We start from the raw sequence: 23540 nt of genomic DNA on the forward strand, positions 1-23540 counted from the left end.
GAACGGGAACCGCGGCGGGGGGAGGCGGGAGCGGGCCGGGGGAACGGGGTGTGCTGGGCGAACACGGGCTCGTCCTGCCCCGCTTGTTGCCCTGATGTCGCTGATACCACCGTGCCCTGCACATCGCAGCGCGTCTGGCTCAGTCTTGACCCTTTTCCCACTTGGACCGCCAGGTTTCTTTACAATCAGCTGCCACTGGCATCGAGTCGCTGTACGTGAGTCCGGTGTTGTGTTGAAAGAGCGGCCCGCCAAGCGAATGCCCGTACAAATTAGAAGTCGAAGAGAAATAGCATTGTAAATACGCACTCCCAAGTGGGTGTGGGTTTTCAGGGTGTGAAATGAGAGCGCTAGGCTGGGGTACCTCGGTGAGAGCCAACAAGATGCAACAAGTGAGGGTGGCACTGAGGTGATGATAGCGAGGAGGGACACGGTTAACCTGCGTTATTAATTGTTAAGGCGTTTTGGCAAATCACTCTATTGTCAAGGGGTATTTATCCTTTCAACAACGGAGATGGCATAAGCAAGTTTTGGAGCCAGGTGCGAACATGGTGAGGGCGTTGGTGAATTCTCTTACTTGGAACGGTTCTCCAAGCCCCAGGGTCTAGCACGGGGCCATATTCACAGCCGTGGCCAGTCTGAGAAGCTGCAGGCAGCACTGCAGGAGGTGGGAGCCGTGCAGGGCATGGCAGAGCATACCCTGCAAACCCAGGGTAGAGCAGGCTCCGGGAGCATTCCTGCTGCCAAACTGCCCCGTTGCTGCTTCAGCTCCTCATCGCCACAGCTCCTGATTCTGACCTGCAGCATCCTTCCCAAAGGGAGCCTGCAACAGAGCCAGAGAGGGAATTTCGACAAGGGCATGTAGTGATAAGGCAAGGGGGCACGGCTTTAAACTGGCATAGGGCAGATTTAGATCAGATGTTAGGAAGAAATTCTTGACTGTGAGGGTGGTGAGAAGCTGGCACAGGCTGCCCAGAGAAGCTGTGGCTGCCCCATCCCTGGAATTGTTCAAGGCCGGGTTGGACAGGGCTTGGAGCAACCTGGGCTAGTGGAAGTTGTCCCTGCTCATGGCAAGGAGGTTGGAATGAGATGGTGTTTCAGAGACCTTCCAAGCCAAACTGGTCTATGATTCTATGAATCTGACAAATTGATTTTTTTTAAAAAGATCTAACAAAAATTAGTAACAATCCGTGTGTCAAACCATTGGATTGCCAAGTGGGTTGGCTGATGGCTACTGTAAAATCTGGGTGATGGTTTCATCCTGTAGCGACTTCTCAGCACTTCCCTATTTCAACAAAAGGGGAGAAAAATCAACAGAAACTCCATATGCTTTGAAACAGGGTGGCCCAACCACACGGGTGAGGCCTTGGTGGCTCGAGGGGAAATCATTACTCATTTTGGCTCCGAGCAGCATGAATAAGATGTTTATATATGCAAATCAGGTTCATTGCAACGTCTGCTGTGGGGGGGAAAAAAAAGAAAGAAAGAAAATTATATTTTAAAAAAGAAAAAACAATACAAAATGCTGTTGTGCAGAAGCACGGGTCAGGGGTGAGGACCATGTGAAGCAGCTCCTGGAGGGTGTTTTGCCCGCGATGCCCAGCAGCGGGGCGGTTCGCAGCGGCGGCGGTCCCGCCCCAGCCCGGCCCGGGCTCAGCCCCGTCCCGCCCCCGCCGCCGTCACTTCCCGCAGCTGAGAGCGAGCCCGAGCCCGGGCCCGGCCCTGCGAGCCCCGGGGCCGCGGTAGGTGCGGGGTGTGCGCGGGGGGCTGGCGGGGCTGGGCTCGGGGGCGTCCCGGGGATCCCGGCCCGGTGCCGCCGTTCCGAGCCGCTCGGGGGATGCGGATGGCTGTGCGTGCCCCTCGGCTGTGCTCTGTGCCTGCCCGGAACGGTGCGGCGGTGCCGTGAGCTTGCGGCGGTCCCCAGGCTGTAGGGTAGCAGGGATTGTGTTTTTTAATTGCTGTCCAGCCCCCAGACTGCGAGGCAGGCAGCTTTGCAGGAATGTCTGCGAGGAGTCGGAATTTACACCCTGGTTTCTGATCCCCCCTTTGACGTAAGGGATGGTTCTGGGTTGCTGTATGTGTGTCCCCATCAGCGGAGGGTCAGTGCACCTTAAGGCAGAGCTGTGCATGCGGTATGTTTGTTTGGTGCTGCCTTCAGTCCTGCGGCGTTATAAAACAAGCTGCCTTTCAGGGGGAAGGGTGTAGGCCCAGTCCGTGGCAAAAGGAAACTTTCTGGCACAATTACATTAAGAGATGTCCATGTATTGATAGATGAGTGAACTTGAGAAGAAATGCTTCCTGTCTCGAAGACAGAGCGGTGAAACTCACAGCTTGTTCGCCATTTCTACGGCTTTCATCTCTGTTATTAGTTGCCTCAGCTGCATTTAAAAAACAATTCTGGTGGCAACACATAGATTTCTCACTGTGCTTTATTCTTTTCTCCAAGCTAAGTCACGCCATGCCTTCCCCATCCTTAGATGTGAAGCCAGAGCAGCTCCTTTCCCAGCTCTGTGCTGTTGTCAGTCAGGGAGGTTGCTCCCTTTTAGGTGGGCATCACCAGGCTGTGGCACTCATGCAGGCTGGGTCTGCTCCTTCAGTGCTGCCCTTGGGATGCCCCAAGGAAAGGAGGGAGCACCTGTGCCCCTCTCATCCTCTCAAGGACAGCTGGCATGGGGTGGAAGTGTATCCTGGCATGGCTGAGCTCTGAGAGATGCTGTCCTGAGGCAGAATGGCTCCTCAGCCCACCCTGGAGAGCTGCGGGTCCTTACCCTGCCTTGGGCTGTGCTGGTTGGGGTCCCTGGTGATGGAGGTGCCTCGTTCCTTTGCTGGGTCCTAGGGTAAAGATTTTACAGCTTGTCATGTGAAGGGAAAGGAGGAGTTAAAAGTGTTCCTTTTCCTTCTCCTGTAACAACCAGCAGTGGAGGATTAAAGGGACCTGGAAATACACTGATTTTTTTTTTTTCTTATAAATAATACCAGTAAGAGAGAAATGAACATAACTTGAGAAAATTTCAGTGGTTAAAGATCACTGTCAGAGGAAAACCAGAATTACATACATTGCATAAGCCAAATCAAGAAGTCTTACTATGGAAATTGCTCATGCAGCCTTAATTTTATCTTTAGACAACTGCTTACTTTAAGAAACAGTAAATGACCTTACAGTTAAAGATTTTCTAAGAATGTTACATTATACCTTTCCCCCTGTAGATATAGATCCTGTAAGCACTGTTTCCTCTTGTATATGACAAATCCCATTTGTGACAGTTGCAGGAAAATGCGATGCAACAAATGCTCATGCAAAATTAAGCAGATGAATCTCAATTGCCATTTACTGTGCATCTCTTTATGTTGTTCTATGGAGTATTTGGCTATAATTTGCTCTCATTTTAAGATAAGAGGCCCATTATATTCGTGTAGTGAAACTCTGAAATTAGCTGGCATGCTTACCTGCTTGCATAGTTGATTTAAACTGCCTTGATAGGCCTGTGTTATGATGTATTTACCCAACATGAATATGAACTTGTTCCATCTGTAGTCCCACAGAAATTAATTAGACTGTCTACGGAGTACTAGTTGAGGAAAATAAAGATAAAACCGTTGTCTTCTGTTCTGTTTAACCAGGGTCATGTGTGCTGAAAATAGGAAAGGAGTTAGGTAACACTTACAGAATTTACACTGCTGATGGATGATTTGCAGCACCATTCCTTTGTGTCCTCTTCCTTCTTTGTGGTGGATTCCAGCTCTGAAATTTTGCAGAGCCTTGGTGGTGGAGGAATAATATAAACATGAAAACTCATGGTGGCTCTGTTACTGCCTTAAAACATTGTCCCCAAGCCAGTGCATGCTGCCTTTTTTTTAAATAATTTTAATTTTTTTCCTTACCTTTAATATTAGTAATAAGTGAGCTGTCTCCAGTCTTGTATTAGAGTAAGTTTGGGTTTGAGATAAACATTTCAGAAATGATTTTGTCACTTGAATGCTTTAGTTCCATTCATTCATTCATTTAAATTATCTTTTATTTTTCCTAACAGAACAGATCTCTCTGGGAAGAGAGATCCAAAGATAACACAGTACCTAAAATTGCAGGCTTCAACTGGGATTTTCCATAGCTTGAGTGTGGAAGGTATTTATCTTCAGCTAATTTTAGCAGATTGAAAATCCCGGAAGTTACCCCAGATAAATGCTCTCTGCTTCTGCAGGTTCCTAAATGCCTTTGAAGTCCCCATTTTCAAAAGCAACTCAGGAACAAAATTCCTTGGTGGCATTTCATTTACTTTTCCCTTATTTTACACAAGTGTTGCTTTAAAATGCAGATGTGTCTCTTTATTTGCTTAAACAAATGAACAAAGCCCAGAGCATAAACATGGTTGGTGCCAGTGCAGCCCTAGCTGGGAATGATCTGCAAAGGCCAAGATAATGCTTCTCTTGATCCCAGTGTGCCACTGAACAGGATTTGTTATGATAAGAAGCTAATAAGACATGAACAAAAGTAGCTATGCCTTAATTCATTATGTCACTGCTCTGTATTATTCTAGGGATGTTCATCTGGGCTGTAGATGTGATTTATAAACTTTAATTAAATAAATCTCTCAGAACCTCTTGTTGGAAATGTGGAGCTAGTTCTAATAACTTGAATTAACTGAGAAATAATTGAATAAAGGTTAATATGAGATAAGTTCTTCTTCTCATTTTGCAGAAGAAGATGTAGCTTTAAATGTTGCATTGCTTGTAGTTAGTAATGGAAATGTGAAAAATAGCTCAAGGTCGTTCAAGAAGACCATGGGAGAGAGCCCTTGGGAGCTGACTGTACAACAAGGTGTTCTCCTGCTCATTCCCACTCTTTCTCTTTTGTTGTCTTACTGGAGAAAAGCTTTTCCTCAGGAAAGCCTTTGTGAGTATTTGAGGGATAGATGTGTTTATGTATTTTGCATCTACCTATATACAATAAATCTGCTTTGAAGTATTTGGATTCTTTGTAAATGTTCATTGCAGTAGTCTGCTGTAATATTTGTTTAGGTCTTGGAGAGTGAGCTTGTCCTTGGGCTTCCAAAGGAGGACGTGGGTAGTGGTTGTGTCCCCCCAGTGACACAGCTCTGTGGGCTGTGATGGTCCCCACTTCTTGTGGGCATGGACCAGTGGGGAGAGTGTGCTGTTGTCAGGTGCTGTGGGTGTCAGGAATCTTCACCTGCCAGGGGACCCACTTCTTATATAAGTGTCTTGTAATCTGGCCCTGGTTGTCTGGGATGCTGCTGTTCCCGTGGGTGGTAAAGTGTTGCAAACTGACTTTATCCTGCTTGGCATTTTGAAGAGGCATGAAGTGGAGGCAATGGAGTTACAGGAATTGCCCCCAATTGGATCCTTGATGTTGCTGTTCTTGTTGCTTATTTCAGCATTTGTGTTCTTTCTGGTCTAGATCTGAAGAAGACTCCTCCTCCTTCAGCAGTAGCATGCCCATAGTCTTCCTGGCCAATGATTCTTCTACAGCAAGCAGGACTTCCTCCTCATCCTGAGAAGCCTTCATCCCTTCCTATGTCAGTGGCTACAAGGCCAAGAGCCAGCTCACCACTGTCCCCACCAAAGTCTCTCGGACTGGGGCCTTCCTTTCATCACACACAAGAAGAGGAACTTGCCAAGGTGGTGGAGCAGGACCCTATGCTGGAGGAGCTATGTAAGCCCCTGTGCTGTAAGCTTTGCAATGTCACTCTGAACTCGGCCCAGCAAGCCCAGGCTCATTACCAGGTAAGGAGAGCAGCAGGAGGCTCAGCTTTTGGGGCTGCTGCATCTGCAGCTTGTGGAGACGTTCCCGTGCCAGCACGAGCACTGCCAGCAGCGTTGCTGTGGCAGCACAGAGGGAAGTGTGGGCTAATGCAGGAGGACTAACTCAGCTTCTCAAGGGGGGTTTGAGTGCTGCACACGAACAGCAGCATTCAAGTTGCTCATCTGGAGCTTCCTCTGCACCACCTCATGGACTGAAACTGCTCTGTAGACATATCTTCACCCTGCTTGGATTTGCTGGTTGTCCAGACATGCTGCAGTGCTTTCTTTTAAGGTGTTGTTACTGGAGCTTCTTGCACAAATGCTGTCCATGGGGACAGAGAAGTGGTGCCAAGATGGCATAGGTGAAAAAGCAGACACTTGTGATTTTTCCTTTCTTTTATGCAACCTGTATTTGACTATCTACACTAGTTTAGTAAAATTGACTTTCTGATTCCAGACACGATTTTGTGAGGCCTGGACAGGTTTTTTCTGCTGGATCCAGCTGTGCCATTAGGAAAGGGGCTGCTGCCATGTGTTTATCAGGGTCTCCTTTCTGAGGCTGTGCACAGCACTGATCTGGTGGGGCCTTTTATGCAAACTCTCATCAGCTGGGTTGGCTCAGATCAGATTTATTTTGTTTAAGCTGATCTTGTTGACTTGTCTGATATAGGGTGAGGACTCTTTGCATATGCTTCTTGCTGAAAGATAGAACATGTCAGCCTTGCATTACCCCATTTTCCTACACCCTCTCTGCCTGATGCTGTGTTTGCATGATTATTGGAAATAGTGACTTTCTCCACAAGTGAATGCCAAAGGGTGGTTGTCTGTAACCTCAGGACACCAGACCCAGATTTCAGATATGCTGTTGGCCCTGAAAAATTGGTATCCTGCTAGTGAAGGGGTAGGTTGGATTGGTCTTACACTTCTAACATCTTATTTCTGCAGAATTTCTGCCATGAGGGGACAGAAGTGATTTTTTTTACATAACTTGGATTTGCCTTACTGTGCGTCCACAATATGAATATACATAATCTCTTGTTATTCTACCAGCCTTTCAGAACACCAAAAACACTTATGATATTTGTTTTTCAAGAGAAAATAAAATATGATGTGGGTTTTAAATTCAATCTCATGTTTTAACTCAAGCTTGCAGTCTCATGAAATCTGTTTGTGTGTTCAGGTTTCTCAAAAAACTGCAAAGTAGTTGATAGTCTTAAAACAATAAATACTGGTTTTAAGTGAAATGGAAACAGACTGAAAAGCTAATTGTAAACTTACTGAGAAAATCAGCTGAAGAGGGGGCCCAGTCATTCTAGGTGTTGAGCATTTTGGAGAAAGGGAGGAATGCCTGCATCTCTAAAATTCAAAGCCTGGTGACAGCTCCTTTACCTGATCTGCCACCTTCATGGGCACTTTCTCATTTCAGTCTCTGGATCCTTTGTCTTTCAGAGTAAGACACTATTCTTAGGACAGTGATTAATCTGGGTTATCTTTGCAGGGTAAAAACCACAGTAAGAAGCTCCGGAATTACTATGCTGCCAACAGCTGTCCGGCACCTGCCAGGATGAGTAATTCTGTTGAGCCTGCCCCACCTCAGGTTGTCTCCCTTCCAACTCAGGTAAGGCATGGCAAAGGGACTGAGATCATGCTTGCTTGCCACCTAACCCCAGTTAGGATAACCAGATCTCAGGCTTTGAGGATTACTGCAGGACTTGGGAAAGAATTTTCCTTGTGATGGCACAAGATGGTGGAAATGGCCCATTGTGAGCTGTTTGCTTTCCTTTGAAGATGCAGATATTGATCTGCCCTTGCAGCACAATGTTGGACTTCAAATGTTCTATTTCTGCCTGGCAAATACTTTGATTGCTAAGTAAGTCTGATGTGCTGCTGATTATAGCTGTGTAAGGGCAGGTATAGAACAGAATTGCTGGAATTGGATTTGGATGTGAGGGTGTGGCATCCGCTCTGCACAATCATCCCTCTGTTGTGTGGGGGAAGCCTACATGGAAAAAGTGCTTTGGTGCTCCTACACCCATTGCCCAGGGCTGTTAGCTAATTCCTCTTTTGTTGCTCCTTTTGAAGTGCTCATTCCTGTGTGCAGAGTGAATGGATTGTTCCCTCGGTGATCCAGATTAATTCTGTTTTGGGCACGTTAGAGGCAAAAGAGATGTTTTTTGCTATCTCCCTCTAGAATTCATCCCTTGGGTTTATCATGAGATGTGACAGCTAACCTGGCTTTTGCCTGTGACTGTGCAGGGAAGCACAGCTGGGCCACGGGGATTGAAGCTGTTCTTGTCAGTCCTCACAACATAAGCCTGTGCTGCCTGTAGGGAAGCAGAGAGCATTTGCAGAGTGGCAGACTGTTTCTGACCAGAGGCAGATTTGGCCCCATGTAAATTGGCAGTGCAGCTCATGGATGTGAACTGGGATGGGGTGGCGTCCTGCCCAGGGCATGGGGATGTGGCTGCTGTACCTGCCAGGGTATCTGGTGGTGTGCTTTTTAATGGAGGGAATGGCTCATGGCAATAAAAATACCTCTAGGGCCATGTGAGGGTTCACACTGTAAGCTAGAAATCAGAATTGTGTGTCTCTAAGTTTGAGCAGTGTCAAAGGAGATGTGAAAGAATGTTGGCTTGTCAAGTGCTGCAGTGACATGGCTGCATGAATCACTGCTGCTGCACTGTTTACAAAACACTTTTCCCTGGATGTGATGTGCTGAGGAGGCATGGCTCCTGCCTGGATCACTGTATGTGGTCTGACTCCACAGACACATGAAGGTGTCCTTCACAGAGCAGGAGCTACTCATGTGAGACTTCCTTTGAAGTCTGGATACAGGTGTCCTCCCACCTGAAGGTTTAAGGATCAGAGGTTTGGCAGCTTTGCTACTGTTTTTTTTTTCCTCTTGCTGTGGTCAGGGAGCTGTGTAAAGACAGGGTGCTGTGGAGAGATTAGGTGGACTGTAAATAGGAGAGAGAGGCACCTCTACCTTTCAGTGGGTGTTCCTCAGAGTGAAAGTCACTGCTCATCAGCTCCCAGCAGTTAGGAGTTAAATCATTGCTGTGATGTAAACAAGCCTCTGTGGCTGTTGCAGAGCTATTTGTTCAGATTGCTTTTCTCTCCACCTCAGGCCAGGAATTTGCAGGCTCTCCTGGAGGCAAGGCAGGAACAATGCATTTTGTGTAAGAACACTTCGGGGACAACTTGAGAGTGTCCTAATCCATGGGCTCTAATTCCAGCTCTCCTGCTGTCTGATGAGGACAGTAGTGGTCTGGGTCACTGTGATTGAAATATTTCAGCTTATATTTAACCTTCTTGTGTTTCACATGCTGTCTCTCCCTTTGCTGCTAGATGGGATCCAGCAAACCAGGTGGCCGAGTGATCTTGGCTACAGAGAATGATTACTGCAAGCTTTGTGATGCCTCATTTAGCTCTCCGGCTGTGGCACAGGCTCACTACCAAGGGAAAAATCACGCCAAGCGGCTGCGGCTTGCGGAGGCACAGAATAACTCGTTCTCGTAGGTATTGTTCAACCTCATGCTCAGGCTGAAAGCGTGTGGCAGTGTCTCTGGCAGCCCTTTTGTCAGAAAACTCTGAATTGCAGCTGTTCATATTTGTTTAATCTGCAGGGATGCCTCAGAACTAGGCAAACGAAGGGCAAGGAAAGAAGGGAATGAATACAAGATGATGCAGAACAGAAGAAACACGTATGCGGTTCAGAACAACACAGGTAACTTGGAGCTTGCATCTATTCTGTAGTTGGAATAATAATGAATAATAAATATACTTGGTTTTCTTCTGTTTCTGAGGTCTGTTTTAGCAGAGTCAGGTTGTGAAAGGAGCTGGTCCAAGCTCTGCTGATCCTTCATATCTGCATGGGTTTTTTTCCCCAGCTGCTAAAGTTGCTTTGTTTTGTCAGCCTGCTTGTTAGTTCTTTTTCTCAGTTTGTAACTTAATTTACCATCTGCCTGTCTCTAAGGCTGCTCTAAGTGGTGACAGTTTTCCTGCTTTATTTTCTTGGCAGGTGGCCAGGTGCTTTGACTCCTACTGTGGCACATCAACCTGTACTTGCACTCCCATGACCAGAATAAGAGAGCATGTTAGCCTCCCTCTAAGACCATCTGTTCCTAGCATAGAGTCCTTTCTCAGGTGTTAGATACTAACTTTGCCTCTTTACTATGATTTAAAGAGTGCATTACAGTCTCCAGCCGGGCATCTATTTCTCTTTTTCATTTTAACTTGTTTTACAAGCACACATTAGCTGAAGCTCTGATTCCTGGTGAAGCTTGGTTTAATCATGTCATTCTAATCACTGTCATGTGGAAAAGATAAATCTTTTAAAGTTTTATTAAATATAATTTTGTGAGTTTTAAACTGAGGCAGCTTATTATAATCAAAAGAACGTTCCAGTTGTGGAATTAGATGGTTAAGAAAATAAAGTATTGATTAATTATTAAATTATTAAATTAAGCTGCTACAAAATTTTAAGTTGTTAAAATTATTAAATTATAAAAAATTAAATTATTGGATTCCTGATTTACAGTAAGACTGGGGCATTAAGCCCACTCTACTACTTCATAAAATTCCATGTGCTGTCCTGTGTGCTGCACCTCTGTAAATCTGGAAACCAGCAGAGCAGTTGTGAGGAAATTAAGCCTTGACTCTAATCAGCTAAAGAATCAAATCTTTGATTGAAAAGCAGACGTTCATTGGACTTAGGCATTGTCACTGAGCTGCCTCAAGCTTTGATTTCTCCCAGGTAAACCAGGCTTTTGTGTCGTCTCCCCAGGTCCCTACTTCAACCCGCGCTCGCGGCAGAGGATCCCCCGTGACCTGGCCATGTGCGTGACGCCCAGCGGGCAGTTCTACTGCTCCATGTGCAACGCTGGGGCCAGCGAGGAGCTGGAGTTCAGGCAGCACCTGGAGAGCAAGCAGCACAAGAGCAAAGTGTCCGAGCAGCGCTACAGGAACGAGATGGAGAACCTGGGCTATGTCCAGTGACGCGCCGCCCTCGGTAGTAGTTTGCAACTAGAGCAGCTTGTCTCTCGCCTGCTGTTTGCCACGTGCCCTGCTTTGTGCTCCATTGGGTAGGAGTATGCTCTCGAGCTGTACATGTAACACCTGCAAACTTACTGGTATGGTTAGGTTTTTTTTCTATCATAGTCGGCAGGATGACGCTGTGCAGGACATGAAGTGTTTTTGGTGTTTGTTTGCTAATTATCTAAGGCTCTTCATTGTGTTGAGTGGCGGGGAGGAACTGTGTCTTCTCCCCGGCCTTCTGCATGAATATGCAAAGCCCAAGAAGTGCTGGAAACTTCTGTGGTCCTACCACATGGGTGGACCGTGTGCAAAGCCCACTCCCCTCTTGGCACACCACAGAGCAGTGCTCCAGAATGCTTCCCTACGGCAGACCGAATCTCTGGGCAGCTTGTAAAAGAGGGGAAGGAGTAGGGCCTGTGAATGTGTGAATTAGGTGGTGTATTTGTCCACACTTTGCTGCTTCTGGCCCCCATTACAGTCCAGAGTAGGTTCTTTCCACATCCTTGTAGAAAGGCTGTGCATACCTCTTCTCCTTGGAGGATCTTGCCTCTTACTGCTTCCTCTGCGATGCAGATTCCATTCTGAACCTCTGACATGGATTTCAGCTGATTAGCCCCATTCAGAAATACTCTTCTACTCTCGATATTGTTGCCTGGACACCTTAATATACCATGGGTGTAGCTCATCTCCCTGATGAGAATCTCTGGGGATCTCAGTGCTTTAATGAATTGAACTGGAAAGCAAACCTGCTCAGGTGAGATGTGCTGTGCTCTGATTCTGCCTTAGAATGAGTCAAGTTTAGAATAGATAGGAGGAGCTCTCAGATGTGATTTCTGTGCATGTTGATGTAGAAGAGAGCAAGAATTATCTCTGGCCTGCAGTCCTTGCTCTGGAAGAGCAGGGCTGCCTGGGCTCTGGGTAGCAGGTATTGGTGTGTCCCACTTCCATGCCATTCCCTGGGCAAAGCCTAATGGGTGTTTATAGAGCAAAGGTGAAACTTCTAGCTTTGAACTAGAGCTACCAATATTGGTTGACTTTCCCCCCCACTTTCTTTTTCCATCTCAGGATGGGTTTTAATTCCATTCCTTGATGTATACTTGACTGTTCCAGGGACCATCAAAAATCCAAAGTTATGTAGGATTTAAATGTCAGGGTGATGATTGTTTGAGTAACAGCTTTTTGGCCTCATGGAAGTATTCAAGAAACTTGTTAAGCAACTTTTGAATTGTAGACAAACTCAGAAGGTGTGTGTGTGTTTGTTTTGATATTCCTTAGCAAAAGTAGGAAGGGGAAAAAGAGCAGAAGTAGGGTTGTTAATTATTCTTCTGCTTGTTTGGGTAGATGTGAGGAGCTGTGATTGGAGTCCAGTTCACAGTGTCATTAAAACATGGTCTCCAGTGGCAAGTGCAGCAAGTAGGTGGCTTTTGTTGGACCTGATCCCCCACTGTGCTGCTGGAACTGTGCACTGGTGTAGCTTCACTGACTTCAGTGGCAGGTGCAGAGAGAGTGTCCAGGAGGCACCTTGGCTCATCTCTCAGCCCTCTTCAGGCAGCTGGAATTAGATGCAGCTCCATTAGTTTCAGTAGGATTTTAGCAGGGATGAATTGTACCTAGTGCATAGTGTTGAAGGTAGCTCCCCGCCCTCCCTTTTATTGCCATTCTGATCCTGCCTCTTGCATTCCAGAAGGACTTTCTGCTTGCCTTAAAAAATGAAGAATGAGTAACAAAAAAAATCCAGATAGTTTTATTCATCTTCCTAGTCCACCTTCAAAAGGTCTGTTGCACTTGGCTGCTTCTCAGAAATTGACTATTGTTTTCTTCAGCTCCCTGAGTGAGCATCAGGGAGCCATACAACCTGAATGCAGCCTTCCTAAATCCAGGAAAGGTGAGTGCCTGCAAAGTAGTTGAACACAACCCCCTAGATCATTCTTGCCCTGCAGATAGAGGCAGAGGAATGGGTGTCCTCATGAATGGGATTCCCTCCCCTCCTCTGTGCAAAACTCAGTTAAATGGGGTTTGTGCCCTGGAGCATGTGAGAAGGTAGACCAGGTGCCCAGGTTGTAGAGCACTCACTGAACAGTTCTGACAGCTTTGTAAGTCTGTTTCCTCTGTGCTTTCCTGCCCCTGCCTCACCCTCTGTGTAGCCTTGAAGAACATTTGCCTTTCCAGAATCTCTCATCAGCCTTTCCCCCTCATCATTTGAATTGACAGAAGGGCTCTGGTTTTCTCCTAGTGTCCTGTCCTTAGGTTTGCCAGTCTGACACCACTGTCCAGAGGGACAGAGGGAGTTAGATGAGCCTTACCACAGTGTGCTTCAGCACAGTGATCCCTGCATTATGGTTAAACATCCCTCTGGCTGTAAATTAAAGCATGGCATTTCCTACAGGCTGTAATTAGTAGCAGAAAAACAACCCTTTGTGAAATATGAGCTGGAGGAGCTGTAGGTACTGCTGCTGTCTGGCTTATTGCTAGGGATGAGGAGGGATTTTTGCTTGCTTTCACGTGTCCCAAAAATCAGCTGTTCACCACTTAGCTTTGGTTACTGCTCCTACTCCCAGCCCAGCCATCTGCTCCTCATTTGGCATTTCCAGTGACTGCTGGAGGTGTCAACACCTGGTTTGCTCCAGCTGTGCAGATGTGCCACAGCCCAGCCAAGGGCTGGTGCTTTGGGGAGGGATGTGCAGGGGGCTGTTCTTGCAGGCTCCTCTCTGCTTGGGGCTGAGTCTGGTTTGGAGTGGTGGCTTCAGTCTGCCCTGGGCAGAGAAGCCTGAATCTGCTTTGTTCTGTTCAAGGGAGTGCAAGTGAATGTGATCATCCTGGTGATTTCAGAGTGGTGGCTTGTAGAGCAGGTGTACAGCAGGCAGTGGGACTCAAGTGACAAGGTAGAACAGATTTCCTCCATGGAAGGAAAGATGTCTTGCTGGGAGAAGCAGCTGAGACTCACTTGGCCCCAGTGCTCTGTTGTGGCCCTTCCTGCAAGCTGCCAAAGCTTTCCTCTCCCTCTTGAGCATGGCTTAATGGCTTGTGATCTTCCCACTCCCCTTTCAGCATAGGAAGTTGCTGACTGCAAAGAGAAAACACCCAACCTCCCCATTATCCTTAGGGTTCAGGACAATACAAACTCATACTTGTCAGCATTAGATACTGAGTAGATCCTGATTTTATTTCATTTTGTGAAAGGTGTTCTCCTAACCACTGTTCAAAAAATACTGAAAACACGTTCTGGGCAAACCCTTTTGATGTAGGTGGGCTGGGGAGAACACTGTACAGCTGAAGTGCCATTTTCCAGACCCAGTTAATCTTTTTCTCATGTTAAACCAAGTACCAAACCCAAGAAACAGGACTTCTGTGAAGCTGTCACATTGGCCAGTAAGTTAATGACCTTTGCTGCTAGAAACAAAATGTAAATCAATATGTTCATATTTATTTTACTGTGCTGACCACTAATTGATTTGTTAATATTTAAGGCATTATGCTGTAGGTTGTTTTTAAATGGAGAAATTCTACATCGCACTTTGCTTTTGGATCAGAACAATTATTTATTGTATTTGTGAAAATGTTTTTCCTCCCACATAGCTATTTTTGTCTTTCCCTTGATGCAAAAAACCCAACCAGACCCAAACAGCAAAACCCACCCTAAATCCCCCCAACCAAATCTGACCTCTGGATCTTTGTTTCTTTTCATGCTAAACAAAATGGGGATTTCCTTGCAACTTGTTATTAAATGTCAATTTCCAATTCATTTTTCCTCAAACGATTCCTTTGCTAACTCGGGATGTTATTTTTAGAGACACAGAGTTCATGCTTCATTTCAACATTCATTTCTTTTAAGGCAAGGGAGTAAACCATGTGGAATCCATGAATTTGTGAGGAGTATGAAAGTGATACTATTTTCTTTGTATTAGGCATTAGCTTTTGTTTTACATTCTGCACTAATGAGTAAATCTGTTATAGTCTTGCCTAACATTGGTCTATTTTTGACTTTTTGCTTTCTTCATGCACATTGAAAGGAGCCCTGAAAACTTCTGTGGAGTTGCTTAGGATGGTCATCAGTGTAACAAAAGGCAGATTTTCTTCTGTAAAGCTGCTTATTTCCTTTCCTAGATGCCCATTATAGGGCATTAGAAGGGAAAGCTATTGCCATAAGCATGGATTCATATTTTAGCTTACTAATGCTTGATGTCCCTTTGCTACATTACTTAAGTGATGCTCTCACTGTAATCAATGGGAATTTTGCCTGGGTCAAGAGTAAATGAAATACCCAAGGCAAAGATATTGTGTTGGCTGGGGCCAGGCAAGGTACGTTGCTAAGTTTGTCTTTTACTCCTCCATTTGGATTACAACACTCTTATGGTTTTGCTTTTTGAGGACCATTGATCTGGTTCTGTAAGGATTTGGTCTTGCTCCAGCTAAAATAGTTTGAAGTACCTTGACTTGAGCTGAGTTAGGAGCAAGGCTTGAAAACCTTCAGGAATTTCTCACTGCTGATGTTTTATATGTGTTTTTTGTTTTGTGATTTTTTTTTTTAAATTTTACAACCACATATACAAGGATGCTCTGGATGAGATGGAGATATCTGTTGCTGATTATGGAAAAACAAATGCCATGGTTGCCAAAGGATAACAGAAAATGGAGAAATATGGACCTGGTTTCTTTGAAGTTAGTGGCTAAGCTTCCTTTATTTTGAGCTGGGCTTACCACCTGCATAAAGTTGGAAGGGAAAATAAAATCTACTTTGAAATGAATGTTGTCAAACAGTAGTTCTGGGAATCTCTCCTTTAAAAATATATCACAGCTAAAATTGTGTCAGCTTACCTGAAATATCTGCAGGTAAAGACAGAACTGAATTTTTGAAATTAAAATCAAGTTTTCAGTTGTATTTTGCAGGGGAAAAATTACTTGATTTAATTTCCTTCTGCATGTGTCCAGCAACACCATTTGCAAGTGCTTTGAACATGTTTCATCTAGAGCCTTCTTGTCAGGTTGTTTTGTACATTTTTCCTTATTTCCTTTATATTGTACTGACCCCCGTGAGGGAATACTTGATGAAAATGAATTTTTTTTTTCTTCTTCATTATATAATAAACCATATTGCTCTTACCATTGCACTGCCCTGATGTTTGGTATTGCTGCTGCTCATGGCTGGGCTGGGAAGGACTGATTTAGCCCAGCACTGAGTGCAACTACATGAACATGTTGAATTTCACACACTGATAAAGGAATATGATTCAAGGTAGAATTTGTTCCTCTGGAGGAGGGTCAGTGTACTTCCAGCTCTTACTGAGAGCCAGCTCAGAGCTGTCTTGGCTTTGGGAGTGCTCAGCATCTGCAGGATGGGAGCCAGGAGGGACACAAAAGGCTCTGTGTCTGTGCTTTCCCCTTGAGTGCACATCACAAGCTGTGGGACAGCCCCAGGCTGAGCCACAGACTGACCTTTAACTCTGGCTGTGAAAAGGTGGGGACAAGCTGAGCCTGACACTTACATTTGCACATGTTCTTTACCAGAGTGCTCTTTCCCCCTTTCATTACTTGAGGGCTCCAGAAGAGCATATGCTCATGCAGCATAAATGACTTTCCAAACTCAAAGGACATTCTGAGTGGGGCCTTGGAAGCAGAGAAAATCTGGGTTTGTTGAGTTCAGCTCAGGTAAGAGCAAAGCACAGCCCCTGTGTGTTGGTGCAGTGAGCTGCTGGCCTCAAGGGCAGTGCCCTGGGGACACACCAGAGGCATTTGGGGTGTGACTGCTGAGTAACATCAGCTGTGAGCAGGGATGTGTCCCTCCCTGCCCTGTCTTACTGCAGGCATTGGGCCCTTACAGAGAACACTGACACTGGTGGAATTATCCTGATTTAGCTTTTGGGATGAGAGCTGCCTCTGTGCTTAGGTGACTTCTTCTGTGCTAACAGTGAAATTCTGGAGGTTTTATGTGTTCTCTCTTACAGTAAATAGAGTCATAAAAACTTGTAAGTGCAGTTTAATGTTCTGCAGTTAAATCTCACCCCAGCCCTTCACTGTTGGTGTTCATCCAGGCTGTGTTTGGTCATCCTGGAAACCAAACCCCTACAAAGCAGCACATCCCCATGATCAGGTTTCTCTGGCAAAGCACTGCCTTTTCAATACTTCCATGTGGTAATTGTATTTTATACTAATTCTATAGCAATTTGGTACAGCCAAAAACCATAGTGATACCTGGACAACCTAACTGAGAGTCACAGGCATTTGCTGAATTACTCAGCATATAAAATACTATAAAAAAATTAAAATCATAGACTAAGTGTGTAATTTGAAAGCATAAATAGCCCTCCATCTGCTTCTACAATTACCCTGGTGTCTAAGGATTTCACATAGTTGTCCTGTAATATTTTACAATTGAGGTAGTAAAATTTGGGAGGAAAAAATTATTTGTCCAGAAAGTCTGTGGCTAAAAAGGAAGATTGAACTCAATGCTTTTGAAGACCAAGCTGCTGTCCCTGCCTTCTCTCCATCCAGCCTCCCTGCTCCCAGGATGATGAGAATGACTGGATTTTAAAACCAATTTGATTAATAATAGTTGGATTTTCATTGTTCATGTAGTGGTTTTATAAAGTATTAGGACTTTAGCATGTGGTTTAAAAATAATGAATCCTGACAGAGAGATCTTCCAATATTGCTTCTGCCATTAAACCTTAGTGGGGATGTGGAAAAACAACATCTTTTAGGAGGATTGTAAAGGATGCAGGTTTGCAGACTGCAGGTTTGGAGGCTTTTCTGTATTCATTTATATCCCCTTCACATAAATTCCCTTTATTCCTATTTCTAGTTCTCCTAAAGCATTTGGAGTGAAGGATGCTTCTCTCTTTTTGAATAGTAAAAAGCTGCTGTAACAGATAATATCAAGGATTTATTGACCTATTCTTCAGGGAATGATGTGCTTTTGACTGGCCTTATTCCACTGGGCTTCCCTCACCTCTCCACCTGAGTGAAACAGGAGCAGAGCTGTGTAGAGTCACTGGAATTACATGAGGGTAAAGAGAGATAGGAAGATTATCCACAGTGTATTATCTGAGACTAGGGAATGTGGCAGGTGTTTGCAGTACATATAAAGATGTTAAAAAAATATTAATCCAAGGCTTGTTTCTCAGTCTCAAGGTACAAAGACACTGTGAGTGAAAGAGCAAGGTGTGGGCTTCTAAGAAGAAATGAACACAGTTGGATGAGAAATAAAATAGGCTGCATTTGGTGTGTCTGGAATTTTGTGCAGGAATTCAGTATTCACCTGAAGAAACAGACTATATATATATATATACTTTGCTAAATGCAACATGACCAATAATGTGAAAAACACAAAAGTTGAAACATAGCTATGAAAAAAAAAGGGAAAGTCAAATGTCCAAATCCCTGTGCACCAGAAGAGATGATGACATACAGCTCAACACCTGATATTTTGGGGAATCTAGAAAGAATACTTCAGAATTCAGAGACTTGTAGAAAGAGCACCATGATGCCAAGAATCTCTTATTGCAGCTGACTGGAGAGTTTGGGGGCTGAGATGTCATTTATGACAAAATGTCCTTTTGCTCTCTGTGAACCTGTGCAGGTGGGGATTGTTTCAGCAAAGGGAGAGGCTCCTGTGCAAGGCAGGGCTGTGGTCTCAGCAGCCTCCAGGGGCAAATTCTTCCATGTATGGGCTTGCTTGTCCCTTTGAGGACTCCTCCTCCTCCTCCTTGTTCTTGTCCACTCATTATTAAAGATCATTTTCCAGTTGTTGCAGCTTCCTCTAGCACTTCACAGCATCTCAGCAGCAGCTTAATGAGGAAATGGCCAAACCCCCCAAGACATGAGATCTTGGACAAGTAGCTCCTGTTTGTAAAAGCTGGTGATGCTTGGAGCATGTTTGGATCAGCAGGTCTGAGTTCTGACAGAGGAGCAAAGCCATTCATCTGCAGGATATTGCATTTATTTGTGTCAGGTGGGGTTGTGGGCTGCCATACATTCTGCTGCTCTGGAGCTGGCATTAAGGTACCCAGGTATGAGGGCTGGATGCTTCTCATGCCTCCTATTGTGCCTCCTCTCAGTGCTTGTGTCTTTGAGGGTCTGTTTTTGACCAGTGTGTCTTTGGTTTGCCTTGTCACAGTCACAGAAGTGCAGTTAGCAGGACACCACCTCTATTTAACATTTACTTGCATGAAATGGAGGTTTTTATTATGCAAACCCCAGTTTCTAGTGGGTATTGTTGAAAAGTACAAAGAAAAGAGGTAACAGAAAAAGAATATAAGTAAAAGAATATAAGTAAGAGAGGTTTTCAAGGTTGAGGTGACCCTAGGCACACAAAAGTGGGGAATGGGAGGCAGCTGTGGGTAATTCCAATCTATCTTGCCACTCCCACAGTCCCAAGACACTCTGAGGGTTCAGCTGCCATCCTTGCAGTTGTACCCTTGAAATAAAGTCTGATAAAATCCAAGCTACACTTCTGACCACTTGAATTACCCTTTCCTCGAGGCTGCTCTGCAGTTGCAGGCAGGATGCAGGATGCAGGAGGCTCAGGATTGCTCTGCAGAGCCAGGCAGGCTCCTCCTTCCCCTGCACTCCCTTCCCACAAAGGAGCAGGCTGGGCACAGCCCGTGTCCCTGGGGTGGGCTGTTGTTAGTCTGCTGTCAGCACAGAAGGCATGACAACCATTATTAAAATGTGAGATTTAGCCACATCCCTGGAGCTGTGGGTGAGCAGGACACAGAGAGAGGCACAGGGAGGTCGGGGTGGCTGCTCCATGCATCTCCTCTCTTATCAGGGCTCTTGATGGGCAGTGCCATCAGCCTGGACTCCTGTCATTGCCCCGTGTCTGGCACCTGGGACAGGTTTCTGCAGACACCTTGTTCACATAGATCAGCACTGATCTTCACATAGCTCCTCACAGCTGCTGAGAAATGCAAAGGTGAGGCAGAGCACAGCTATAGGTATAGACATACTGGGGATATATTAGGGCATAATAAGTTTTCAAGGGAGTTCTTCTTAATTTGGGTACAGACTGTGTATGCTAATTATATGGCAGCAGTCTTGGCAATTAGCATACACGCTTTCAACTTGAATTTCTGATTGCTGTAACAAAGCCAGTGCTGCCTTCTCCACTCACTGACTTCAAAGGCTTTGTCTTGATTTAAGAAATGCTGTCTAAAGCTGTTAGGAGAAAATGAAGCTGTGGTACTGCCACTGTCAGGCTGCCCACTTAACAAACTGCATGGTAAATGGATGAGCAGCCAAGCTCCCTGTAATGGTTCATGAGAGCTCTGAGGCTGGAAAATGCCAGCCAGCTTTTATTGTCATTGGCATTCAACATAATATTCCCACAGTGAATACTGCACAGGTCTTCCAAATCAGAGCATGCATCCCTAAAATATGAGCACCCAAAGATACACCTTGGGTCCAGATCACAGGTGTCATACTTTAAAGAGAATATTATGTACACATCCCAGAAGAGAAAGTAATAATCAGTGGAAGAAACAAGAATAGAAAATTTTATTCAAAGAGAAAATTTGAAGTTCCCTTGGATGATCCTGCCAACCTTGGGACCCAAGACCAGCATAGGTCACGAGTAGCGTTTAAAAATGTTTGACACCTTTATCTGCTTGGGCATTTTCATCAACCCCAGCAGACATTTTAAATTGCTGTAGCATTTCTGGAAATCTGGTTGCAAGTTATCTTTGAAAACAAGGCTTAAACCCTCAGTGAGTTAGTCTTTTACAGAATTTAACCCCAGAAGGAAAGTCATCAGCAGGTGGATGTACAACTGCAGTGGGTGAAGTTGTGGCCTTTGAGCCTGGCTAGAACTCTTCAGGGCAGGAGTTGTCTGAACTGCCCACACCAAAATTAAGGACTGCAGTCCCCTGTTGCTGCCAGGGTACATTTCTGGTTCAATCTCAAGCTATATGTTCCATGTAGGAGCTCATCTCAATGCTGTAGTGCCACAGTCAAACTGCAAATATTTGAGTGTCTTTCTGGAGACTGGTTGAGGTCACCCTGTGCTCAGCAGGTGCCACTGAAGTTGATCTAGATTTCCTCCAGAAGGAAGTGAAGCTGTGTCACATCATGCAGGAGGATCACTTAATGCTTGGCATTTGGAATAAAACTCAATATTACACAATTATAGCATTGAATGCCTGGTGGCAATTTTGCCAGACAAATATCACATGTCTTTCCCAGAAGGATTCAATCTTTAATATTGTTTCGGTGCTGGAGGCTTTTCCAATTTCTGTTTATTAGAAATGACTTATCTGTGTTGGAAGTGCTGCCTTTAACCCAATACAGCTGCTTCTACCTACAGCACTGTGAAAAAATCCTGTCTGCAGCATTTTGCTTCCACAGACTTGCTATATGACCAAAGCAAATTGTCACCTTGCAGAAATTAGGCCTTTGAAGGGCTAAAAGAGTGTTAGCTCTTCATCTGCTTTGTATGCTTTGAGGATCTTTCCAAAGAGTTTAGCTTTTACATCCTCAAAGCATGGGAATGTATTTCTGATGGGGAAATGTGGAAAGCAGTGGGGCTGGAGAGCCCATGGAAGGAAGAACAAAACAGGGGCTCTGGGATGCCAGGGCTGTGCCAGTCCAGAGCCAGGCTGAAGACCTGGCTTCTCTCCCCTTTTTTCTGTCTTTCTGTTATTACCTTTCTAAACCCTAATCACCAGCTGCAGTGGAGGTTCTTGCAATGTAGCTGAACTGGTGCTGAAATGCAGCATTTTGGGGAGCAGTCCTGTTCATTTGGAGCACGTGTACAGATGCCCAAAGTCCAGGCAGGCTCTATTACTTGGAAGATTTCCACTTGCACAAGAAGAGGCCAGTTTTAATCAGCATCCTCATGCCCAGATTTCCTACAGAGCACAGGACAGGGAACAGTGGTTTGTTCCACCTTCACCTATTTGAGCCACTGCTTTTTTGCCTTTTTTTTTTTTAATGGGACCTTAGTGAAGTCATTGTGTTTATTTGTCTCAGTGGAATCTTTCCTGTCTCTCTGGGGAAAGAACAGGTGTGGCATGACTGGATTCATTCCCATTTCAAGGAAAATAATAGAATTCAAGGTGTAATATGGAAGTGGAGAATCTGACTGTCCTGAACATTCATGTAAATGCAGTTATACACTTGAACCTTCTTTACTAGGCAGTAAAGAAGGCATTTTTATGATGCATTTTATGGGGCTGAGGAGATGAGTGAGCAATGGTCGTGTGAGGGGACGAGTCACCCTCCTGAAATTCTCTAACAAGCATTTAATCTTTATTCCCTGGAGGGATGCCTTTGGTACCTGGGAAAGTGAGAACAATAGAGAACTGAGGTCAGAACTTTGGTGGAAATGGGTCACAGTAATTCCTAACACAAAAATAACTCATGTTAGTTGTTATCCACCTTCTCAGGCTCCAATTTTGCCACCTCCCTGCAGGTCCAGCAGCTTTGCTGTGGCCTGTGGTGTCCTGCTTGGGCAGCACTGACAGGACTCTCACCCACTGCAGATTCAGGCTGTGCTTTCCTAATTGGCTTCCAGAAAATGAAGAGGAAAAAAATTACCAAAGTCTTGTAGCCCCTTAGAAGGCTGCACATTTCCATGTGTTTGGGCCTCCTGGATGCAGAATTCCCATCAGTCCTCAGCAGGGTCTGAAGTGCTGGCTGCAGCCAGAGAGGTGCAGCAGAGGTGGCAGCACCTTGTGGGACTCTCACAGGTGCCTGGAGCTCTCAGGATGCTGCTGTCCCTGGAAAGGGACACGAGGATGCCTCTCCCACATCCATGCTCTGGTGTCCGTCTGTCCTGGTGGCTGTAGTGCCTCACCCTGCTGGGCCTCAGCCCAGCCCTCCTATGCTGTGATCACACCTCCTGATGGCACTGCAGACAAACTTTTAGAAATCCCCAGCAGCTCCCTCCTTAGACCCATATTTCAAGCTCTCATTTAATGTCGCCCCCTTTTCAGAGGTTTTAAGAAAGGTGGCAATGCTTTATTGAGATTGGGTTGTTGTTTTGAGGCAGGCAGAGTGATGGCATTTTATTTTGATTTCAACAGCACACCTATTAGGATTTTGAGAGGTAGTAATATTCCCTGGAAACAGAAGAGGGCAGCTGTTTTTTGGGAAATGAAGAGTGCATTGACTATTTTTGAGAATGAAATAGCAGTCACTCAGATCTAGATGAGAGAGCTTTTTTTTTTTTTCATGAATGAATAAAAATAGCACAGTATTTCAGGGCTTGGGCTGGTGTAATTAGTGTGTGAAATAGCTGGACCCCCATCACCTTCCACTGAGTCCCTGGGTTTTGTCTGGCAAAATTAGATTCCTTGCAATTTTATTGCAATGTAATTAAAAAGTAACCAGGGGAATACAGAACTCGGTCTTCAGAGATATTCAGCTTCAGACAGAGTAAAAAGCACCTGCAGCTCACTGGATTGAGTCAGTTTCTTTATTTACTGCCCATAGAGAAAAAAAAATGCTGTCAACTGTCTGTATGCATGGAAAAACCAGGTTTAGTAAATGTTTTTCACCCCCCCCCCCAAATGCATGGGGATTTTTTTAATTGAAAGAGTTTGTATTAAACAACTAATGCATAAATTCCAGACCAAAACATCCTCCTGGAATGAAATCTTCATTTGTAATTTCTCAAATAAGGCATCTTGATTTTTCAAACTTCCATTTCCAATGTTAACAATTACACACGCTTGACATGAGATTGCAATGAGCTTAACTTCATCCCAATCTTTATTTCCTGGCAAATATTTGGCTGAAGACCATGTAGCTGCTCT

General features: G+C 45.0%; 1 protein-coding gene across 2 annotated transcripts; it reads left to right on the forward strand.

Moving 5' to 3' along the window:
* Positions 1–23: 23 nt before the first annotated feature.
* Positions 24–15891, forward strand: ZMAT3 (zinc finger matrin-type 3). Of its 2 annotated transcripts, none has more exons than XM_077184123.1 (6): positions 24–211; positions 5411–5736; positions 7253–7372; positions 9103–9269; positions 9381–9481; positions 10541–15891. In XM_077184123.1, the coding sequence occupies exons 2-6, from the start codon at positions 5467–5469 to the stop codon at positions 10750–10752; spliced, it is 870 nt and encodes a 289-aa protein (XP_077040238.1). In that variant the 5' UTR covers positions 24–211; positions 5411–5466; the 3' UTR covers positions 10753–15891. The 2 variants fall into 2 exon arrangements, with proteins under 2 accessions (XP_077040238.1, XP_054495681.2); XM_054639706.2 differs by lacking the exon at positions 24–211 and adding an exon at positions 1604–1739.
* The last annotated feature ends 7649 nt before the right edge of the window (positions 15892–23540 follow it).

The sequence above is a fragment of the Agelaius phoeniceus genome, chromosome 10 (genome assembly GCF_051311805.1).
Source record: "Agelaius phoeniceus isolate bAgePho1 chromosome 10, bAgePho1.hap1, whole genome shotgun sequence".
NCBI lineage: Eukaryota > Metazoa > Chordata > Aves > Passeriformes > Icteridae > Agelaius > Agelaius phoeniceus.